Source organism: Solanum lycopersicum, chromosome 4, assembly GCF_036512215.1.
Source record: "Solanum lycopersicum chromosome 4, SLM_r2.1".
Lineage (NCBI taxonomy): Eukaryota > Viridiplantae > Streptophyta > Magnoliopsida > Solanales > Solanaceae > Solanum > Solanum lycopersicum.
Genome location: NC_090803.1, coordinates 43,028,981 through 43,051,786, shown reverse-complemented (window position 1 = coordinate 43,051,786; position 22,806 = coordinate 43,028,981). Strand labels below are relative to the sequence as shown.

The 22,806-nt window shown below is 40.2% G+C and overlaps 1 protein-coding gene and 1 long non-coding RNA gene across 2 annotated transcripts; one reads left to right on the top strand and one right to left on the bottom strand.

Moving 5' to 3' along the window:
- Window positions 1-2,101: 2,101 nt before the first annotated feature.
- On the top strand, window positions 2,102-11,088 carry LOC138348109 (uncharacterized). The gene is made up of 6 exons (XM_069296719.1): window positions 2,102-2,253; window positions 2,694-2,975; window positions 4,677-4,761; window positions 9,167-9,590; window positions 10,346-10,578; window positions 10,708-11,088. Exons 1-6 carry the CDS (start codon window positions 2,102-2,104, stop codon window positions 11,086-11,088), a joined length of 1,557 nt encoding a protein of 518 aa, XP_069152820.1.
- Window positions 11,089-18,208: 7,120 nt separating this feature from the next.
- LOC112941276 (uncharacterized) lies at window positions 18,209-21,244 on the bottom strand. The gene is made up of 2 exons (XR_003246366.1): window positions 21,052-21,244; window positions 18,209-18,459 (listed from the first exon to the last, which is right to left on the bottom strand). It is a non-coding gene; the product is annotated as an uncharacterized lncRNA (long non-coding RNA).
- Between the last annotated feature and the right edge of the window lie 1,562 nt (window positions 21,245-22,806).

The window sequence follows — 22,806 nt, the reverse complement described above, 5'->3', positions numbered from 1 at the left end:
CAACAAGATAGATCATGTCCTGACTGACAACATCACCAACCAAGCAATATAGTACCTCTTCGTGAGAACAAAAACCAATCATCACAAGTTCGGAAGTGTCACCATTAGCGTCAATTGGTGCCCCCAACCTTTCAGTCCTTCAAATTGAAAACCAATGGGAAACTCAATCTAACTTAGGAAGAGGTGGACTTGGTGGTCTATTTAGGGACCACAATGTGAAATGGCTGAAAGGCTACTCAAAATGTTGTACCCACACATCTGTGGTGCAAAATGAGCTCCTTGTGTCATTTATAGACTAAGGATGGCTGAAAAGGACAACCTACTACCTCTAGAAATCAACAATGACTGCGCACAAGACATAAAAATGATAATTCAGAATCATTCTATTTTTAACAACATTATATCTAATTAAAGGTACTTGTTAATGAAGTTGGACAGAGTGAAGCTCAAGCATGTGCTCTTTGTTTTGCAGGAAATCTGTCCAAAGTTGAATGCGGAGATTTTGAGTGAAGAAATGCAGAAGAGACCACCTACGGAGCTGATGACGGTCCGTCGTGCTTGTGACGGTCCGTAGGTGGCAGTGTAGAGAAGCTGCTGAAGGAAGATGGGGAAGTCTGACCAAGTGTGGGGTTACGTAGCATGTGACAGTCCGGCGTGGCTATGACGGTCCGTCCTGCAGGTTCGTCATGAAGTTCAGAGAAGTGATCCCAGTACCCAGATTCCAAGAGTTGAAGTGTTTTGAAACGAAGACCCTCGACGGACCGTTGTGCCTATGACGGTCCGTCATACTTGCCGTTGAGGGGAATTAAGAGAGCAACGGAAGAAATTGCTAAGTATGGGACGACGGATTCCATGACGGTCTGTCGTGACCACGACGGTCCGTCGACCCAGTCGTGTTTTGGCAGATTTCAAGCAATTAGAATCCTTGTTTTATTAGGTTTTTATTTTTTTTATAAATAGTTCGAAAAACCTCGTTTTAAGGTTAGACTCTACTAGATTAGACATCATATTATTAGACTCTGTGTATTAGTGTTTGATTTGGAGATTCTTACAAGTGATTTTTGGTGATTAATCAAGCAAACTTTCGGACTTTATTCTTTCTCATTGAAGTAAGTACATGAATTCTTATTTAATATATTTGAATATTATTTTATGGCTATGAGTAACTAAACTCCATAACTAGGGTTGTGGGAACCATAGGCAAATAATGAGATAAACCCTAATTAAAAGAACAATTCTAGAATAGTGTCTTGCACGTATTAATAATTCTTTCATTTAGAAGTCTTTTTAACGGATGACCAACGTTAGAACTTGCCGGACCAAGGAGGTAGATAATAGGAAAAGAATTATTAACATAGATTTAGTGTATACTATCTAATAGGCTAGTATTGATTGGTACGAGGTAATAACTTAGTCAAATATCGAATACGATGCTTAATATGAGGTAAGGATAAGGGTTAGGATAGCAACTCACGTAGCCGGACCAAGGTGCGGAGTGAGATTTTCTAGATGCCGGACCAAGGATTTAGAAATACATAACTTATCACTTTGCATGCAAGATACTAGGAAAGAATTGTTATAGTTAGAGTTATCAATTTATGAACCTGTGGGGAACACGTAAACCCTAGTTACTTTGATTAATTGATTAAAACCCAACATTAAAAGTTGTTAAGTGCCTCTTTCAAGTTCGTTGTTTATTTTCACTCATTTAGAGATAGAACCCCCCCTTTTTATATTTTTACTTTCCAAGGAAGTTATTGACCAAACGATAGTAATAATAGGTTGAGGTTAAGTCTAGACTATTTTTCTCATGGGAACGATCCCAACCTCACTAGTTGGGTTATTTACTTGACACGACCGCTTTACTTCTCATTTGAGAAGTAAGTTTGAGCGTATCAAATTTTGGCGCTGCTGCCGGGGAATTTAGCTTTTAGATTAACTTGAACTTATTACTATAGTTTAGTTGATATTTTCTTGATTTTACTTTGTTTTATTGTTTTTGATTTCCTTTCAGAACTATCCTCCTTGTATGCCAAATACACGGAGAGGAAGAGAACCCTTATTTCCCTACGATCACGAGCTAGAGCGTACACTGCGCAATATGAATCGAAACTTGGGAATAAATGATGAGGATCCAAACCAGAATATCCCAGATCTAGTGGATATTCATGATCAGATGTTACCCGACGCTCCGGGTGAATATCAACAGATGGGACAAAATCCTGTTCCACGGCCCCAAGCATACTACAGAGGGTATGATAACATAGCAGACTCGGATGGGCCACTTGTCTTGCCCCCTCTACCCACTGGCCACACTTTTGTGGTAACTAGTAGCCTGATGCAAATGCTCACTGCTAGAGGTTTGTTTTCAGGGCTACCTTCTGAGGATCCACATGCCCATATAGCTAAGGTAAGGGAACTGTGTAAAAGTTGTGTGGGGAGGCCTGATTTGGATCTAGATGTAATAGGTCTCAGAGTGTTTCCTCTCTCACTGACGGGAGAGGCTGCTATGTGGTTCACTGAGCTCCCATACAACTCCATCTTCACTTGGAACCAACTAAGGGATGTCTTCTTAGGACGCTACTATCCGGTCTCAAAGAAATTAAACCACAAAGACAGGTGAACAACTTTGTGGCACTACCAGGAGAGTCAGTTAGTAGTTCTTGGGATATATTCACCTAATTCTTGAGAAGTTTTCCAAATCACCGTATAGATGATGAGTCACTGAAGGAATACTTCTATCGGGGAAAGGATGATAACAATAAAGCGGTGTTGGACACTATAGCAGGTGGATTTTATGGTGAATGCCCTTATGCTGAGATTGCAGAAAAACTAGAGAAAATCTCCCAAAATAACAAAGCTTGGAGTACTAAGAAGTCCGATACAGGGAAAAACACCTTCGCAATGCAGTCCACTCACAACCCAGCCATAGATGATATTCATGAAGAAATGGCTCAGATGAGAACTGAGCTTGGGTTGGTATTAAAACATGTCACTGGGGGGTGCAGAAAACATAAATGCAGTCAACTACTTGGCTAAACCACCACCTCCAAATGATGAGTGTTATTATGAAGAGGATTACTATGCAGTAAATGAACAGATGGGGGGTTTCCGACCAAGTGCCCAAGGCTCTAATCAGGAGAATTGGCGCCAAGGTCAAGGGAACCAAGGTCAGAACTATGGTAACTACAATCATGAGGGTCATTATGTCCGAGATGGAAACTACAATCGCGACAACAACTTCAATAGGGGTAACTATGGTAATAGAAACAACAGGAATGGACCCTATGTTGATCCTCAAAATCGTGAAGTTACTCCTAGGGATGGTGGAGGTAGTATGTCGCGAGTTGAGGATATGTTGCATAAAATGATGAGGAGGTTTGATGCTAGTGATGAGCATAATAAAGAGTTGAGGAATGATTTAGCGGGTATTGGACAAAAAGTTGATACACATGCAATATCGATTAAGCAACTTGAGTTACAATTGGCCCAATTATCTGCAACTGTGCACACACGGCAACCGGGCACTCTTCCTAGCAACACTGTCCAAAATCCGAAAAATGATGGACATTGTATGACAATTACTACTCGCGGTGGCAAGCAAACCATTGACCCACCTATGCCATCTAATGAGAATAAGGTGACAAAAGATAGTGATAAAGTGGTAAATGTTGATGCTGATTTAGAGGATAACATTGCAAAAGATGCTAAAGTGCCTAAAAAGGTAACTCCTATGCCTAGGCCACCACCCCCATTTCCTCAAAGATTAGTGAAAAAGACCGAGGATGGAAAATATCGGCGTTTTATAACAATGTTGAAGCAACTTTCTATCAATGTCCCTTTGGTAGAAGCTTTAGAACAAATTCCCGGTTACGCCAAGTTTATGAAAGATCTGGTCACAAAGAAAAGATTGGTTACTTTTGAGGATGATGATAGAATGCAGCATTGTAGTGCTATTGCTACAAGATCTCTGGTCCAAAAGAAAGAAGACCCGGGAGCGTTCACTATTCCTTGTACAATCGGGCTATTACATTTTGCGAAAGCATTATGTGATCTGGGGGCAAGCATAAATCTCATGCCTCTCTCGATTTACAAGAAGTTGGGTTTGGGTGACCCAAAGCCCACTGCGATGCGGCTACTGATGGTTGATCGAACAGTAAAACGGCCCATAGGGATACTTCATGATGTGCTAGTAAAAGTAGAGTCATTCATCTTTCCGGCTGATTTTGTTATTCTTGATTGTGAGGTTGATTTGAAGTGCCTATTATCCTTGAGAGGCCATTCCTAGCTACGGGAAGAGCCTTAGTAGACATGGAAAAGGGGCAAATGAAATTTTGGTTGAACAAAAAGGAAGTGACCTTTAATATTTGTAGGTCCATGAGGCAGAGTGGTGAGCTCCAATCGGTATCTGCTATATCCTACAACATGGGTGAGACATCTGAGACACAAATAGAAGAATGTCTAGGTGTCGAAGCATTAGCGGCAGTGATAATGAACTTTGATAGCGATTGCATTGAAGAGTATGAGTCATTAGTCGCGGCTCTTGATCGAAGTGATGTTCGGTTTAAATCGAAGAAATTTGAGCTTGATATGAAAAATCGCGAGTCCCCACCCGCGATACCATCGACTGAGGAGGCTCCAAAAGTTGAATTAAAAGCTCTCCCACCTCATCTTAGGTATGAATTTTTAGGAGATGGTGACACTTTGCTGGTAATCATTGCATCAGACCTGGATGAACAACAGGTTCAGAGTTTGGTGAAGGTACTAAAAAGGTTCAAAAGAGCTATTGGGTGGACCATTGCGGACATTATTGGGATCCCTCCTGGTATTTGCTCTCATAAAATCCAACTCATGCCTGATCATAAGCTGAGTATTGAGCACTAGAGACGCTTGAATCCTCCTATGCAACAGGTTGTGAAGAAGGAAATCATCAAGTGGTTGGATGCCGGAGTAATATATCCAATCGCCGATAGTAGTTGGGTATGCCCAGTTCAGTGTGTACCTAAGAAAGGGGGAATGACTGTGGTCCCCAACGAAAAGAATGAACTTGTTCCAATGAGACCAGTTACTGGATGGAGGGTGTGTATGGATTACCGTAAACTGAACTCATGGACTGAAAACGACCATTTTCCTATGCCCTTCATGGATCATATGTTGGATAGACTTGCCGGAAAAGGGTGGTATTGTTTTCTTGATGGGTATTCGGGGTATAATCAGATTTCTATTGCACCAGAAGATCAAGAGAAAACCACTTTCACTTGTCCATATGGGACCTTTGCGTTCAGAAGAATGCCGTTTGGGTTGTGCAATGCACCCGCAACCTTTCAGAGATGTATGATGTCAATATTTTCTGACATGGTGGAGGATACTATAGAAGTGTTTATGGATGATTTTTCTGTGGTTGGTGATTCATTCGAGCGGTGTTTAACCAATTTATCTGAGGTTCTTAAGAGATGTAAAGACTGCAATTTGGTACTAAACTGGGAAAAGTGTCATTTCGTGGTGAAAGAGGGTATTGTGTTGGGTCATCGCATTTCAGAAAAGGGCATAGAGGTTGATCGAGCTAAAGTCGAGGTAATAGAGAGACTTCCCCCGCCGATCTCTATGAAAGGTGTGAGAAGTTTTCTGGGGCATGCAGGTTTTTACCGGAGATTCATCAAAGACTTTTCAATGATTGCACACCCATTGTGCAAATTGCTGGAGAAAGAATGTAAATTTTGTTTTGATGAATCCTGTCTTAAAGCATTCGGTGAGCTAAAAGAAAAGTTAGTGTCTGCGCCTATCATTATTTCTCCAGATTGGAACAGTCCATTTGAGGTAATGTGCGATGCTAGGCTCGTGGTGTAGTATTGGGACAGAGAAGAAACAAAATCCTTCACCTAATTTACTATGCTAGTAAAGCCCTAAATGAAGCTCAAAAGAACTACACAGTGATTGAGCAAGAACTCCTTGCAGTAGTCTTTGCTTTTGAGAAATTTCGCTCCTATTTGCTAGTTACTAGAGTTATAGTGCATACTGACAATTCAACATTGAGATATTTGATGGCGAAGAAGGATGCGAAACCTAGGCTGATTCGTTGGGTATTACTGCTGCAAGAATTTGACTTTGAAGTGCTGGATAGAAAAGGAACTGAAAATCAAGTTGCTGATAACTTGTCTTGTCTAGAGGATGAAGCTATGAGAGAGTTAGGGGATAAGACTAACATTGATGATACTTTCCCCGATGAACATGTATTGGCTGCTTCACAAGACTTGATCCCATGGTTCGCAGATTTTGCGAACTATCTGGCTAGTGATATTGTTCCATCAGACTTGTCCTTTCATCAAAGGAAAAAGTTCATGTACGATGTGAAGAAGTTCTTTTGGGATGGACCATACTTGTATAGGAGTTGTGCCGACGGGCTTATTCGGCGTTGTGTGCCAGAATGTGAAATGTTGAGTGTATTGGAGGCATGCCATTCTTCACCTGTTGGCGGACATCACAGTGGTATCTGAACCGCTCATAAGATATTACAATGTGGTTACTATTGGCCAACTCTTCATCAAGATGCTCATGGGTTTTCTAAAGCATGTGACAAATGTCAACGAGATGGTGGTATTTCAAGAAAGCAAGAGCTCCCTCTAAACCCCATTCTTGTGATTGAGTTATTTGATGTTTGGGGTATTGACTTTATGGGCCCTTTCGTGAGTTCTCATGGAATGAAGTACATTCTAGTAGCAGTCGATTATGTATCTAAATGGGTCGAAGCCATAGCCCTCGCAAACAATTTAGGGAAGAGTGTCACTGCATTCTTAAAAAAGAATATATTCTCTCATTTTGGCACCCCAAGGGCCATTATTAGTGATGGGGGCTCCCACTTCTGGAACAGATTGTTCAAGGGGTTATTGGAGAAATACGGGGTTCGCCATAATGTGGCCACTCCTTACCACCCTCAAACTAGTGGGCAAGTTGAAGTGTCGAATCGGGAAATAAAACAGATATTGTCAAAAACAGTGAATGATAGTAGAACGGATTGGTCAAGGAGGTTTGATGATGCTCTTTGGGCCTACCGGACAGCATATTAGACTCCCATAGGTATGTCTCCATACCAACTTGTATATGGGAAACATTGTCATCTTCTGGTTGAGTTAGAGCATAAAAAGCCATGTGGGCTATGAAGAAGTTAAAAATGGATTGGAGCGAAGCTGCAGAGCAACGGTTAAATGGGTTGAATGAACTCGATGAATTTCGCCTAAAAGCCTATGATAGCTCAGCACTATACAAAGAAAAGATGAAGAAGTACCATGACAACAAAATTGAAAAGCGAGAATTTATGGTCGGGGATTTGGTGCTTTTATTCAATTCCAGGTTGCGCTTGTTTCTGGGCAAGCTCAAGTCCAAATGGACTGGTCCTTACTTGGTTACCCAACTATTCCCTCATGGAGCAGTTGAGTTGGAAACTAAGGAGGGTGTGCGGTTCAAGGTGAATGGACAACACATAAAAATCTATTTCAGGCATGCTGAATTGGCAAATGAAGTGATAGAGGCATACCATCTTGATGAAGTCTGAGTAATCGAGTGTCCCCAGTCGTGCCGCGACATTAAATCAGGCGCTTGTTGGGAGGCAACACAATACTTATCATCTTTTTAGTAATGGTAGCATTATTCTATTAATGGGTTTTAAATTTGCAGGCACATCACCAGGAAATTCTGCAGAAAATTACTCTACAACAGTCATTGATAGACACATCGACGGACCGTTGCGCCTGTGACGGACCGTCGTATTCATCCATCGTACCAGGTACATTTTTTCTGTTGTTTTGAAACTAGGGCACAAACGACGGAACCAACGATGGGTCAACACAACTGCGATGGACCGTCGTTGGGGAACCGTCGCGTGATTAATGAGGTATACCCAACCCGACCCGGCTGGACCTCTTTTCCAAAATCAGACCGTTTAAACTCCCCACCCCTCCATATTTCACCCTATTACTCTCTTAGTTCTCCCATTACTCTCTCTTTTCAACTTCCCCATTTCATCCCACCATCATTTCCCTCTCACAATTCTCCAAAGCCCTAAAGTGTTATCTACTAGTGGAAACTGCTGCTGTGAGTGTCTACCTTGCCACCGAGTACTTTTGCATATGTTTTTCTCCATTTCTAAGGTATGTGTCTCTAATTTATACTCATTTATCTTGCATTTTTGTTACTAGTTAGTATTAAGCTTAGTTCCTCATAGTATTTTGTTTACTTTATACTATTCTACCTGACCTAGGTTACAAATGCTCAAAATTACCATGTTTACCACCCTAGACATAGGTGCTTTTGCATTGCTAGTTTCCTAGGTAGTTGGGGTACACACATGTAGGTCCAAAAAACTAAAATGTTGATGTGGGTTCATCGGGGTTGCTTAGGGTACCTTTAGTTCTGTCACTGTCATTCAGAACGAGACCCTGATGACGGACCGTCGTAGCCACGACGGAACATCGTAGGGTCCGTTGCACAAGCCCTAGCACTCCTGTCCTAGTGGACACATGTGACGGATCGTCGTCCTTGCGACGGTCCATCCTGCACAACCATCATGCTAGACAGAGACCCTGTTTTTAAGGGTCTCTCATTTTTTCCAAGTGTTCCCCAATGGACACATGTGACGGACCGTCAATGGTCCGTCCTGCACAACCGTTCTGGTTGTCAGAGACCCTGTTTCTAAGGGTATCTCATTTTTTTCCAAGTGTCCTTCAACGGACACATGTGATGGACTGTCGTACCCACGACGGTCCGTCCTGCATGATCGTCATAACGCTCAGAGACCCCTCTTCTTAGGGTCTCCATATTTTTCCCCAAGTGTCCTACGACGGACATCTACAACGGACCGTTGTAACTGTGACGGTACGTCCTGCACACACCGTCATGCTAGTCAGAGACTCTCTTTCAGGGTTCTCTATTTATACAGAGTCCAAGTACAACACGACAGACCTCATGACGGTCCGTCATAGTCACGACGAGCCGTCACCAGGCCTGTCGTGTGTCACTGTTTGTACAACAATTACATATTATTTTCACTGTTTTATTTCGTATGGTTTCGCTTGTCTTGTTTGCCACTACTCGTACTAATAGTGATCCTTTGCATGTACTACCTACTATGGCACCCAAGCAAGACCGAACCTACGCTCGCAAGTGATCAAAGTATGTTGCCCCGCCTGCACGCTTGATCATCGACTCTGATGATGAGCGGGACCCTGAGTATGTGCCCCCAGGCATTTCCGCACCTTCCCGTGCTGCGCATGCTCCCAGAGCCACACCCAAGACGGTGGCGTCCGGCGTAGTCACTGCCTCCCAGTCTTATGAGGAGCGCATACTGACCGGAACACCCTCTGGGTTAGCCACAAATGAGGAAGGAGCGTCTGGATCCTTAGGAGTATCATGGTCCGAGGAAGCTTTTGGCTCTGCTGAGGTTCCCGCACCCGCCACTGCTGCAGTGTCGGCCTCGTCTGATGAGGCTGATAGTTCAGCCTCTACATCCGGCGCAGCAGCTCAGGTCCCCACCCTAGCTTCTGACCAGCAAACCGGTGGTGTGTCAACGGCCAGTTTCAAGTTTACTCCGACGCCAAGTTCTTGACTGATAAAGGAGTAATGACTCGAACACTTACCTTGGAGCGGCGGGTACTTACAGGGAGTCTCCCAACGATGTCGGAGATCCACAACCTCTTCACCATGCATCACTTAGAGTGGACAGCACGTCCGTTGGGATGATACAGCGAGGAAATGGTCCAAGAGTTCTACGCATCCTACGTAGCGACTCTCCGATCACAGATCGATAGGTGGGCTGCTCCCGCTAAACAGGACCCATTGGAGCAGGTTCGAGTCCGGGGCGTGCAGGTTGACATTTCCCTGCCAGCCATCCGCCGGTTTCTATACGGCGAGAGTGCAGATGCTACTCGGACCCCCATCACTGCCGAGTTTGACTACCGCTGGCAGATAGTAAAGGATGGACAGTTCTTGCGCGAGCCAGCATTGAGAGAGACCACCAAGTGGTGGATGGCCCTGCACCTGTCAGTAGATGGAGAGGGTGCCGATTGGGTCACTGAGCCGAAGGGGGCCATCAAGAAGGCCAACCTCACGTTCATAGAAAAGTTCTTGTGGCTGCTCGTCCGTCACTGCCTTTCACCCACAACTACTGATAACATCGTTACTTGGGATCGAGCAGTGTTGATAGCGGCGATGATAGCCGGATTCGACGTGGACTTCGCATGGCTTCTCCAAGCAGTCATGCACGAGAGGGAATTCAAGGTCACTACTACCTACCCCTTCCCGTGTATGATCTTTGCCCTTTGCAGGTCCGCAGGTGTGACCATATGGCACGTAGATCAGCTTAAGACCCCGCAGGGCACTGTAGACGTCGGCCTCATCAGAGACGAGGCCAATGAGTTGGCTCAACGCAGAGGACCCCGACCAGAGCTGCCCCCACTTGTTGATGATCTTGCGAATACGGTAGCCCAGGCCCGCACAGCTACACAGGCGCCTACTGACACTACCCCAGTCGAGTCTATCCCGGGTAGTAGCACAGCCCCGAGCTCCTCTCGCACAGCCCCTCTACCGGTACTGGTCCCGCTTTCTAGGGTCCAAAAACTAGAGGCACAAATGGCCACTCTTCTGCATCATATCCAGTCGTGGTTGCAGAAGTCGATTACTGAGTCTGAAGCGTGTCTAGAGAGGAAGATGTAGCAGTTTATAGAGCGAAAGATTGCTGAGGTCAACCAGCGCCTGGACACCTTTGAGTTAAGAGTGTTAGCCCGACCAGCCCCTCTGGTGGATGTGTCGACTCTTCAGGCTGCAATCGACAGTCTTCGTGCAGACATCGACACGATCCTAGAGGCGAGGGTGCCGGAGTCTGAGGCCCCTTCTGTCGAGCCTGTTGAGGACATCGTGCTAGCGGCCTTGTTTACTACTTCAGAAATTCCACCAGCTTCCCCTCGAGAGAGTACCAAGAGGCGTAGGGGTCAAGCAGAGGATGAGGCGCGAGTAAGGAAAAAGGAGCACCGAGAGATGGAGGCTGCGAGGAGAGCCTCACTTGCTGAGGAGGAGGCGCACCAGATTAGAGCATCATAGTTAGCGGCTGAGGCGTCTTGCTCCCACATTGTAGAGACAGCAGGAGAAACTACTGATGGTGCGGTTGTTGCTGAGGACACCACTAAGGGTGTCCAGATTGCAGAGGACGTGGGTTCCGGGGAACCGACCCACCAGCTTGCTGATCAACGGTGCTTTGCGCCATAGGATTGCTTCACCTACCACTCTAATATTTAGATTTTTTTATGCATTGGGGACAATTGCGTGCTTTTTTTGTTGGGGGTGGGGTAAATGGAAAGTGAGTGTTAGGGTGAAGTCTGAGTAGCCCAACTCACTATCCTCTTTTGGGGTTTTCTTGCCTGTGTTCTTTTTTCCCCAAAAGACTGATTACTTTTTCTGTTGAACCAGCATGTTTATATCTTTTGTACATAGTTTAACTCTGAAGCATGATGGATAAAATGATATCCTGATTAAACTGGAAAATGTTGCATGACTAGGCATAGTAATTGATAATTGTGTGGCTCTAAGCATGAAATAGAATTACACCATTGCATTACCTTAAGTCTTCAATTCGAACTAGGTGTCTAATAGTCTGGTATAGTGATGAGATGTCAAGTGAGTGTGAGGAAATTTGAATAGTCCACTATTGGTACTGAGCTAGAACTTGCCTGGTTAGTCCTGCTAAAAGTAAGCTGTAACAGACAATTAGGAAAGGATCATAGGCCCTTATTCAAGATAGCCCATTTCTAGCCTAAATAAAAGAAACCAAATGAAAGTTATCCTTCTTTGATCCAAATAATCTTAGCTTAAAATTAGACCTTTCTTTTTTACCCCAACAGATCTTTTCTGGGAACAACATTTTGGCCCTGGTCCCTCCTTGGACATGTGCACCTCAGCTTATGCCAAAAGCATAAGTTAAGGGTGGATAATGCATAAATAACCTTCGTTATGGCCCTGACCCATCTTTGGGTACTGTGTACCTTGACTCATTGCAAAGCCATGAGTTGAGGGTGGCTGTTTTGAGGAGTGCTCTGGAAAGTGAGGTTGAAAGAACAAAGAGAGAGAAAGAACAAAAGTAAAGTGACTCAAGAACTCGTTGAAAGAAAAGTAAAGAAAAAGAGAAATATACAAAAAAAAAGATATGAAAAAAGGGGAAAGAGTCACTTACACAAATGAAGAATGAAGGGAAAATAGCAAGGTGAAAGAATAGGAGAAACTGGGCGAGATAAAGTGATAGAAAGTGGAAGGTTTAGCTGATATGTCAAGAAGGTCAAAAAGTTACTAAAGTATACCTAAATATACCCTACCTGACTCTGAGCCTATGTTACAAGCTAAGAAAGTCCTATCGTGATCCTAAGGGTTGTATAGCGAACTTAAGGCAGTGAAAATAAGGGCAAGCTTATGGAAATAGGTATGAATGAGTGTGACTTTATTCTGAGAGCGAGTGTTGAAAAGTATTCCTTATACTCAAACTGAAATCATTGTGTGAAAAATGAGGATTTTGTTTTGAAGTAAGGACACTAGTTGCAATACCGAAATTGTTAGCATCTCGGTGAGAAATTGAAGAGGATAGGTGTTAGTGCATGGTGAGTCTGTGCCATGTTCTAATCCCACAAAATTCAAGCCTAATAGTGATAGCATGCATAGATTTGATGAGATTAATCGGGATTGATAGCCAAATGATTGCAAAGGATAAAACATGAATACTATTGTACAAAGATTGTGTAGTGAGTCATAGTGTGTCGCTTGAAGACAAACAACGAATTTAAGTTGAGGGTGTTGATATACCGTGGTTTCACGGTATAATTAATACTTTTTCCTTAAGTTTAGTGTGTCCGAAAGTCTTTTTGTGCTAGTTTTTATATGAGTTTCTCTTTGTTTTGCAGGAAATCTGTCCAAAGTTGAATGCGGAGATTTTTGAGTGAAGAAATGTAGAAGAGACCACCTACGGAGCTGATGACGGTCCGTCGTGCTTGTGACGGCCCGTAGGTGGCAGCGTAGAGAAGCTGCTAAAGGAAGATGGGGAAGTCTGACCAAGTGTGGGGTTATGTAGCTTGTGACGGTCCGGCGTGGCTATGACGGTCCGTCCTGCAGGTTCATCATGAAGTTCAGAGAAGTGATCCAGTACCCAGATTCCAAGAGTTGAAGTGTTTTGAAACGAAGACCCTCGACGGACCGTTGTGCCTATGAGGGTCCGTCATACTTGCCATTGAGGGGAATTAAGAGAGCAACAGAAGAAATTGCTAAGTATGGGACGACGGATTCCATGACAGTCTGTCGTGACCACGACGGTCCGTCGCGAGGTCCGTCGACCCAGCCGTGTTTCGGCAGATTTCAAGAAATTAGAATCCTTGTTTTATTAGATTTTTATTTTGTTTATAAATAGTTCGAAAAACCTCGTTTTAAGGTTAGACTCTACTAGATTAGACATCATATTATTAGACTCTGTGTATTAGTGTTTGATTTGGAGATTCTTATAAGTGATTTTTGGTGATTAATCAAGCAAACTTTCGGACTTTGTTCTTTCTCATTGAAGTAAGTACATGAATTCTTATTTAATATATTTGAATATTATTTTATGGCTATGAGTAACTAAACTCCATAACTAGGGTTGTGGGAACCATAGGCAAATAATGAGATAAACCCTAATTAAAAGAACAATTCTAGAATAGTGTCTTGCATGTATTAATAATTCTTTCGTTTAGAAGTCTTTTTAACGGATGGCCAACGTTAGAACTCGCCTTAATGCTACTTGCCGGACCAAGGAGGTAGATAATAGGAAAAGAATTATTAACATAGATTTAGTGTATACTATCTAATAGGCTAGTATTGATTGGTACGAGGTAATAACTTAGTCAAATATCGAATACGATGCTTAATATGAGGTAAGGATAAGGGTTAGGATAGCAACACACGTAGCCGGACCAAGGTGCGGAGTGAGATTTTCTAGATGCCGGACCAAGGATTTAGAAATACATAACTTATCACTTTGCATGCAAGATACTAGGAAAGAATTGTTATAGTTAGAGTTATCAATTTATGAACCTGTGGGGAACACGTAAACCCTAGTTACTTTGATTAATTGATTAAAACCCAACATTAAAAGCTGTTAAGTGCCTCTTTCAAGTTCGTTTTTTATTTTCACTTATTTAGAGATAGAACCCCCCTTTTTATATTTTTACTTTCCAAGGAAGTTATTGACCAAACGATAGTAATAATAGGTTGAGGTTATGTCTAGACTATTTTCCTCGTGGGAACGATCCCAACCTCACTAGTTGTGTTATTTACTTGACACGACCGCTTTACTTCTCAATTGAGAAGTAAGTTTGAGTGTATCACTCATAAAGGAAAATAGAGTGGCAGATATGCTGGCGAAGGAAGGTGCCAAGGATTTCTTCTTTGACTCGATCAAACTCTATGCCCCGCCCCCCCAGAATTTTATATCAAATATTTTGGTATCTGATGTAATAGGGATATGTAGTATAAGAAGGGTCCCTATGAATTATGTTTTGGTAAATGGCAAAACTATGGCAAGAAATTATGTAACATACTCTAATTGTAGAATGGCTCTGTTGCTACTTTAATAACTTAATAATATTATTTTCCTGACTAAAAAAATTGAGAAAATGTACTAGTTATTAAAAATTATTTTTCTCATCAATTTTTTTTGTTCAACCTGGAAAATATATGATTATTAATAGAGAAAATTGAAAAAATAGATTATCATAAGGGTTAGGGATGGCAACTTGATGGTGTGGATACGGGACAGGGTTGTGGATCTATGTGGGTTCAAACTTAAATTTAACTTCTACATGTTATAAGAGTGACATGACATTATTCATTACGATAATTTCTTTAACTACTAAAATATTCAAGATAGTCAATGTAAATGATTCATTCAAAGCTAATATGGTTTCTTACATGCTTCTTAATTAACCTCTGTAAAATAAAATTGTAACTCATTATCTATTAAATTAATACAACTTTAATGAGAATTTGAATTTATTTTAATGAATATTATTTTAAGTATCAAACTTAACTTTTTTTGAAAAAGAAAATGTTAAAAATCTCATGTGGGGCAGGTTCATGCAAAAGGGTCTATGTGGGGCGGCATAAGACATATTGAAAATGAAAAAGATTATTACGCAGGGCGGGTTAAAAGTATTACAGGTTAAGCTCAACCCGCCCCATACCACTCCATTTTCATCTCTCTTAAAGATGATTTATAATTTTTGTTCTGCTCAATAAATCATTAAAAATGATTTTGTAACACCTAGAAAATTGGAAACTTAAGTTAAAAGTGAAAAGTACAAAAAATTCCCCAGAAGTAATGAAATATGAGTCCAATCTATGAACTGGAGGAAGGCAATTGTAGAAGATGAGTTGAGCTTTGGAAATTTCAAGTTTCTGAAATCTGACCTATGACTTGATAGGATGAATTTAGATGACTCTCCTTGAATGGATCGAGAAATTTCAATCAAGGCCTCAGACCTATGAAAGGATTTGACAGATTGTAGTAGTTCAACAAGTCATAGAAAGATTTCGTAGAACTGATCCAGACTTGGTAAAACATTGAACATAAAACTATATTCTACGAAAGAGGTCTACCGACCAGTAGACTGGGCAATAGAATGTAAAAAGGTCTTTGAGATTATAGAATTTTGGGATTTCTTAAGTTGCACCTAAGGTTTGCCAATGGGTTCGTCCGATAGTTATTTTTGAAGGTTTTGTAACAACCCGAGAATACACCCTAGAAGTTAGAGCACTCTTAGGTCGCCAACAGGATGCACTTGACATCTCGAAGGTCTTGTACAAGCCTCTTAGCTATCATTCATTACATAGGTAAGAAAAGTAGTGCGGAATTAAAAATTTTCACAACAATTAATAAGAAACTCTTTTATAAAAACTAAGGAACAAATCTCATCATCACAAGCCAACTAGACACGTCTTAACATCACAAGGTCACGACCTTTTATATTGAAAGAAAATACGCTAAGTCTAATACAAGTCTTTAAAAGAGAGATACTAAAAGAAACATAGTCTATGTCCTCAAACATATGTGGACATACCAATCTTGAGAGAATCAACTTCCCCAGCTTTGCCTTCTAAGAAGCTTCTCTTGCTTACACCTATACTTACAGAAATATAGAAGAGTATGCATTTTGTACAAATATTGTACTAAGTATGACATATGCAAAAACATGCTAAAGTTGACATTTCAGTTGAAATAAATCTTTCATGCTATTTTAGTAAAGCTTTCATGAATCAAGTTGCAAAGTATAATACAAATCATCATTTAGCATACAAGGTAAAACTTCCATACTTCTCAACATATAGTCATATTTATCAAGAATTCCATTTATCATATAAACCTTCCTATCCGAAGTTATCCTAAGACTCACCTATGTAAGACATGAAGAGACCGCCCATATAAACTCTCAATACACATCTAAGTGATCCTTAAGACTACCTAAGACAAGCAACATCTAAGTGATCCTTAAGACTACCAAAGACAAGCATACTTCATTTCATTTAACAAATAAACATTCATTACTAGAGACACTAAAGGAAAAATACATGCATTTAGGAACTTCACATAAAGACCATCCTCCAAAACAACTCCCAAGTTACACTTAGTGCAATATATAAGTAGCATCCCATACTACTATTTCCACTTAGTGTTCCCCAGGAATCACCTTAAATTAGGCACATCACATTCATATTTTACATAACTTTCATCATACTAGACATAAAATTAACATGCTTCATTAACATTAGACATATAGTCAACAAGCTCCATTAACATCATATAATGGCACATTCATACATTCTCATATAAGGACACACTAAGACTCCCTCCAAATGTCTACATGTGAAATGGATAGATAGCGTCTCATTCGACCATCTACCCTAAGTAGTACACCCTAAGGAAGGCCTAGTTCATTTACATTCTTTTGTGGGGGCTAGCTTTAACTGACATATACCATGAGAGCTAGACATGGAATAACGGTAATAACCTTTACCGGATGAGAAATCCCTACTTGCCTTAGGTAGGTCATTCTTTTTTAGCCTTTTAAATGGATCTCCAATAGATACACCTATGTGGGCGCATAGTTAAGGGATAAGAGATTGCTTCTAAGTAACTCATTCTCAACTAATGAGGATCAATCATCTCAAGAGGTACAGTGTATACAACATCTATATTCACGAAGTATACCCACCCTTTCTTCAAATCCTCTTGGTTTTAAGCATAACTCCCACGGAGTCTTAAACATTTATCGACTATAGGTTAAGGGATAACTATTTAGCACCTTATCTCAACTAATGATCAGTACTTATCCCTAGATATTACTTTTAAATACCATATCTCTACTCAAGAAGAGTATCCAACCTCCAACTTATCTTGGAAAGCTCTTGGAAATAGTGAGGTTTCTACTAAATACTTCATCTCAACTCACGAAGAGTGTTCACCCAAAATCTCGCTTTTCATAACTAGAGTTCTTTAGGAATAATAGGGAAATGGTCTAGACACTTCATCTCTACTCAAGAAGAGTGTCTACCCTACAATCCCCAATTTACATTCATAATCTCATTCATTCATCCATAGTGTGTGTGAGTATATGTGAGAACACCTTTCATATAACCACCATTATGAATAATATTCACTTTTAGACAATATCCTACTACAATCATCATAGTTCATACACTATCATGCTTCACATATGCATTACACTTCATTTAGACATAATATCTTTAAGACACATATTAACAACTTCATAAGACACCACATGCATATACATCATAGCATCACTTTACTTCACATGCAATGCCTTCAAGGCCATAATCACAATTTGCGCGCGCGCGCCCACACACACACACACGCACGCACGCACACACACACACACACACACACACATATATATAACATCGCCACCAAAGGTGGACCATTGTCACAACCGGAATCTAGACCCCAGACGAGACCGGCATCGTTAACCTCTCAAAGGTCGCATACAAGCCTACATACATCATCGTTACTTCATTTAGGTTAATTTTAGCGGAATATTTAAAACTTTTAGTTACTTAGACTTCATAGTGAGAAATATTGAACTCGCATAACACTATCTACATAAACTCATAAGCGTTCACAACAACCATCTAATAATCAAATGAAAAACATAGTCACTATCTGTATACACTGTAAAGTTGCCAAAATGGCACCAATACAATATTTGAAATAACTGGGAAATAAACACTAGTGGAACATACTCCACTAGCTAATGCCTACGTCTAATGCTAGAATAAAATAGTAAGCATACTCAAAAGTATGAGGGCCTACAAAATTTGGATAAAAGCTCCATGTCCGGAGAACTTCAGCGTCGACTCATAAACTCTAGCATCCAGCTGCACCTGCACCTAAAAGTAGAGAGTTGTATGGGATTAGTACATACTTGTACTAAGTATGGGTATATGCAAACATACACCAAGGACATACATGATTAAGAAGAGCTCTCTCCTAACGATATGAATTATGGAAAGTCAAGTCACTAGACTTGCCAAAATCGGATTAGGTTAGTCATGCTATGAGAGTAACATGCATCACCATACATATCATATCGCACACAAAACATAACATATTGCATATAACACATAACATATTGCACATAACACATAAAATATTGCATATAGCACATAACATATTGCACATAACACATAACATATTGCATATAACACCTAACATATTTCATATCATTCTTCATATGCCATGACATTAGTACTTCCCAAAACGAGGGGTTAACATATGGGACCTCAACTAGGGAGCCTTCTTTAGAAAAAATAGAGGCTACTTCGTTCATTTTTACGTAGTTCACTTTCATTCATTTATAGGCTAGTGTAAACACCAATCATACCTAGGATGTAGTTTAATACTTTCATCGGATTCACTGTGCAATGACCAAGAATGACCTAGTGTCATTACTTAAGTCTAGTTCACCTCCTGATTATCCTATCCTAACACCTTTGATATCGTTCATTTCATTGTGTACATTACTTGAGGCTGACCTCATTCTTTCTTTGGGAACTTTAACCTTAACTGACATTTATCATGTGAGCATGATGAAATCCAATGTTTGACGCCACACTAAAAAGCGGTGGAATCACCCGCCAAAAAACATGCTAGCGTATAAAGGGAGTCAAACCCTGCTAGAACCCTATATTGACAGTATAGGTTCAAAGACTAGGATATATAAGGAGATCATACCCGTTTTGACAGACAGTCTCATCTCATGAGAATTACACAAACCTCTTCCTTCCCAATAGAAGGAATCGCAACTCATAGCTAGCATATCGATGCTCAGTATAAAGTTCCATTACATTCATCTCATACATCATAGAAGATGACTTCTAGCATGAGGGAATCATATCTCATTAGATGATTTCTCATCTCATCATTAGTATTAAGTATGCATTAACTTCAATCCTTTCATTAGAGTGTTCATCGAGACTGGTCTCTTCATTAACTTTACACTCTCATATGTAAGTACGTCTTGGTAACATTTACTTAGGATCATTTAAGATTCTTCTCACCTTTTACTTTAGCCTCTTATCATGTTTTCACCACATTCTTTAACTGTAGCACATTAAATCTTCATAATTACTCACCGTTTTACGTGAATGTTTATTTCATCGTATACCAATGAACTTGCCCCTTTAATGTGTGTCACACTCTTACTTTTAACCCCTCTGGGGTTTCATTATCTCATCACATAACATCTTAGGTTCACTTACTTTTAAACGTATGCTAGACTTATTAGTCCACACATACAAGCCATGAAGTTCATAATTTGTCTAAGTGATTAATATTTACCCAAGATTATGTGGTACAAGACCTATGCATCTTGTAGATATGCCAAGATATTGATTTTGATCATTGGAGGCAACATTCATTAAATATTTGTTCACATATGACTTATGTATCAATACGAAATTGGGCAGGGGAACTCAATTTCAAATCTCTTGAGCAACACTTAATCTTATATTAAACTTAATGATTGCATTTTTCTGATTTGGGGGACCCTAGTTCGATCCCCATCACTCCCATGATATTTTCTTTCTTTTCCTTTTTTTTTCCGTTTAAGGCAAAGAGGTTGTGGGATGAATCCCCCACAAGCTCATTCTTTTTCTCTTAATTTATCTCTTAACTTTCTCACCTATTCATGGGGTTGTGGGTTCAATCCCACTCTTCACATTTATTTTTCTCCTTACTCTCTCATCCATTCAAGAGGTCGTGGGTTCAATCCCCACCTTCCACATTTATTTTTCTCCTAACTCTCTCGTCTATTCAACAAGTTGTGGGTTCAATCCCCACTCACCATATTTATTTTTCTCCTTTATTTTCTTCTAACTCTCTCATCTATTCAAGATGTTGTGGGTTCAATCCCCCCTATCCACATTTATTTTTCCTTTAATTTTTCTCATGAAATTTTTATGTAGTTTACATTTAGTAAAGTCATGGGTTCAATCCCTAATGACCTTACATTTTAAAATTTTTTAAAACATAGTTCATTTTTCATATCTTTAGCCGAAACCAACATTTCCAGCAAGCTGGAAATTCAGTCTCTTCCAATCCATCTTACTCTCAAGTTTTTTGTGTTGATTTTTGGAGTATTTCAGGTGACATTTTTCCAGCAACACAACATTTTTAACACACAAATTTCAGGCAGCAAATATAGTAAATTTTCAGCGCACACATGCTCAAAACAGTCAACTTAATATACTTTTCTGGAATATATTTTTCATCCCTTACATGATTTCCGAATACACATTCAACACATAATCACAACCAGACCTAAAATTATCTACCAAAAGACATACCAACTCATGCTTTGAATCTTTCAAATGGTCTGGTGACAGGGGCATGCAACGGGGACAACCGTAGTTTCTCAATTGGAATTTAAACTGAACTTATGGGTCTCTTGGGAAGAGACCAAGAGAGAAGAAAATCCATACCTTAATGTCGTTCCACACTTGTTTAAATGCTGCCAATTTCCCACGAAACCACTGCCTCACCACCAAAATCCCAAACACAATCCATCGAGAAGAATGTTGTTGATTTTCGTTTTTAGCTTAGCTTTTCATTTGAGTTTTTGTGTGTAAGCTCTTAAAGAGTGAAGAACTATTATTTTCAGTTCTTTTGCTGATGAAAAATGTGAGAATGAGAGTGAGAGACGTGAGAATGAGAGGATTGTGATTAGGAGAGTTAGGTGGAGACTTAGTCAAACTAGGACTCCCTATTATTATTATTATTATTATTATTATTATTATTATATTAAAAATCTGATTTTCCTTTAATTAAATCATCAAATTAAATATTAATTAATTTAACTAATTCACTAAATACAATAAATCAATTAAATCATTGCTTCCACCAAGGCTCGAACCCAGGTGGAGCACGATTTTGCTTAAAGGGTAATTTCGTCCACCTCTACCCAAATTGCCCCTTAACCATATTAATTAATTAATTAATTAATTAGGATAATTACAGTACTACCCTTAGCCTGGAAATTCCATTTTACCCCTAGACCCTCCAAACTTAAGATTAACCCTTTTTAAGTTGGGTTAAGACTCATCTGGGTTAATCTTCGTATTTGGGTGCCCTACATGGCTGGACTCAAACTTTCCTAGCTCAACTAGTTCACCAAGTTAGTTGGCTTGGCTGTTGCATAGGTTCAGAGGTTTGGTTCTATGGGCATCAATCCGTGTGAACCTGGTCTAATCTAGGCATTCTAGATACATTAGACATTACTTAGCATAGTCATTTTAGGGTTGTTACAACCATATCATTAAAAATCAATTCAACAAGAACTAAACAATATATCTCAACTTACCCTTCATCCAAGCCTTGACCACCTTTTCTTAATACTTCAATAAATAATCATAATAAGGCATACATGGTAGTACATAATCACAATACAACACAAGGAAAACACAACTCTAACATTATCTAATCATATACATTAAACTCACTGCATAAGTCAAAAGTTGAGAATTTTCATATTCATGGGTCCATTGAGTTTTCGACCATAAAATCATCACTTTATATTGAAAACATTATAATCCATCCATTAGAACCTTTTTATGCAAAGACCCATGTATAGAATTCCAAATAGAAGAATTTAAAATTTGAAACCCTTTTTGTAAGAATTGGCTCCTTGAATGATAAAAGAGTCAAGGATGAACTACCATACCTTAATTGATAAAAATCCCATGAAATTTGGGTTGGAACTTGAAGAATTTGACCTTCTTTCTTGGAGCTTTAGAACTTCATGAAAATGGAGATTTTGGAGAAATGGTTTTGGAGAGCTTTTGTTTTGAAGTTGACGGTTTTGATTTGATGGAGGAATTAAACCATCCATAAGCAATCCCCAAAGTTCCCAAAAGACCCTACACTAATTGGACCCTTTTCCAAAGTCTAATTTGACTTACAAATGACGCGACCAAATCTGGGACATGACTGCATGTCGGGGGGTGGGGGGTGGGGGGTGGGGGTGGGGGCACCTCCACATCTTGGTTTTGGAATTTATTTTTGGACAAAATGGTTTTTGTTAGCCCCGCGTCGCAGGGAAAAATTTTCCCTTTAAGTTCTGCAGGCGCGATGCGCCCTTGACCCAAAATATGGGTTGCCCGACAGCTTTCTTGACCCACGTTTGGGTCCTCCTTGGGACCCTTAGGGTGGTCCCCGGGGAGTATTACTATAAAATTTTT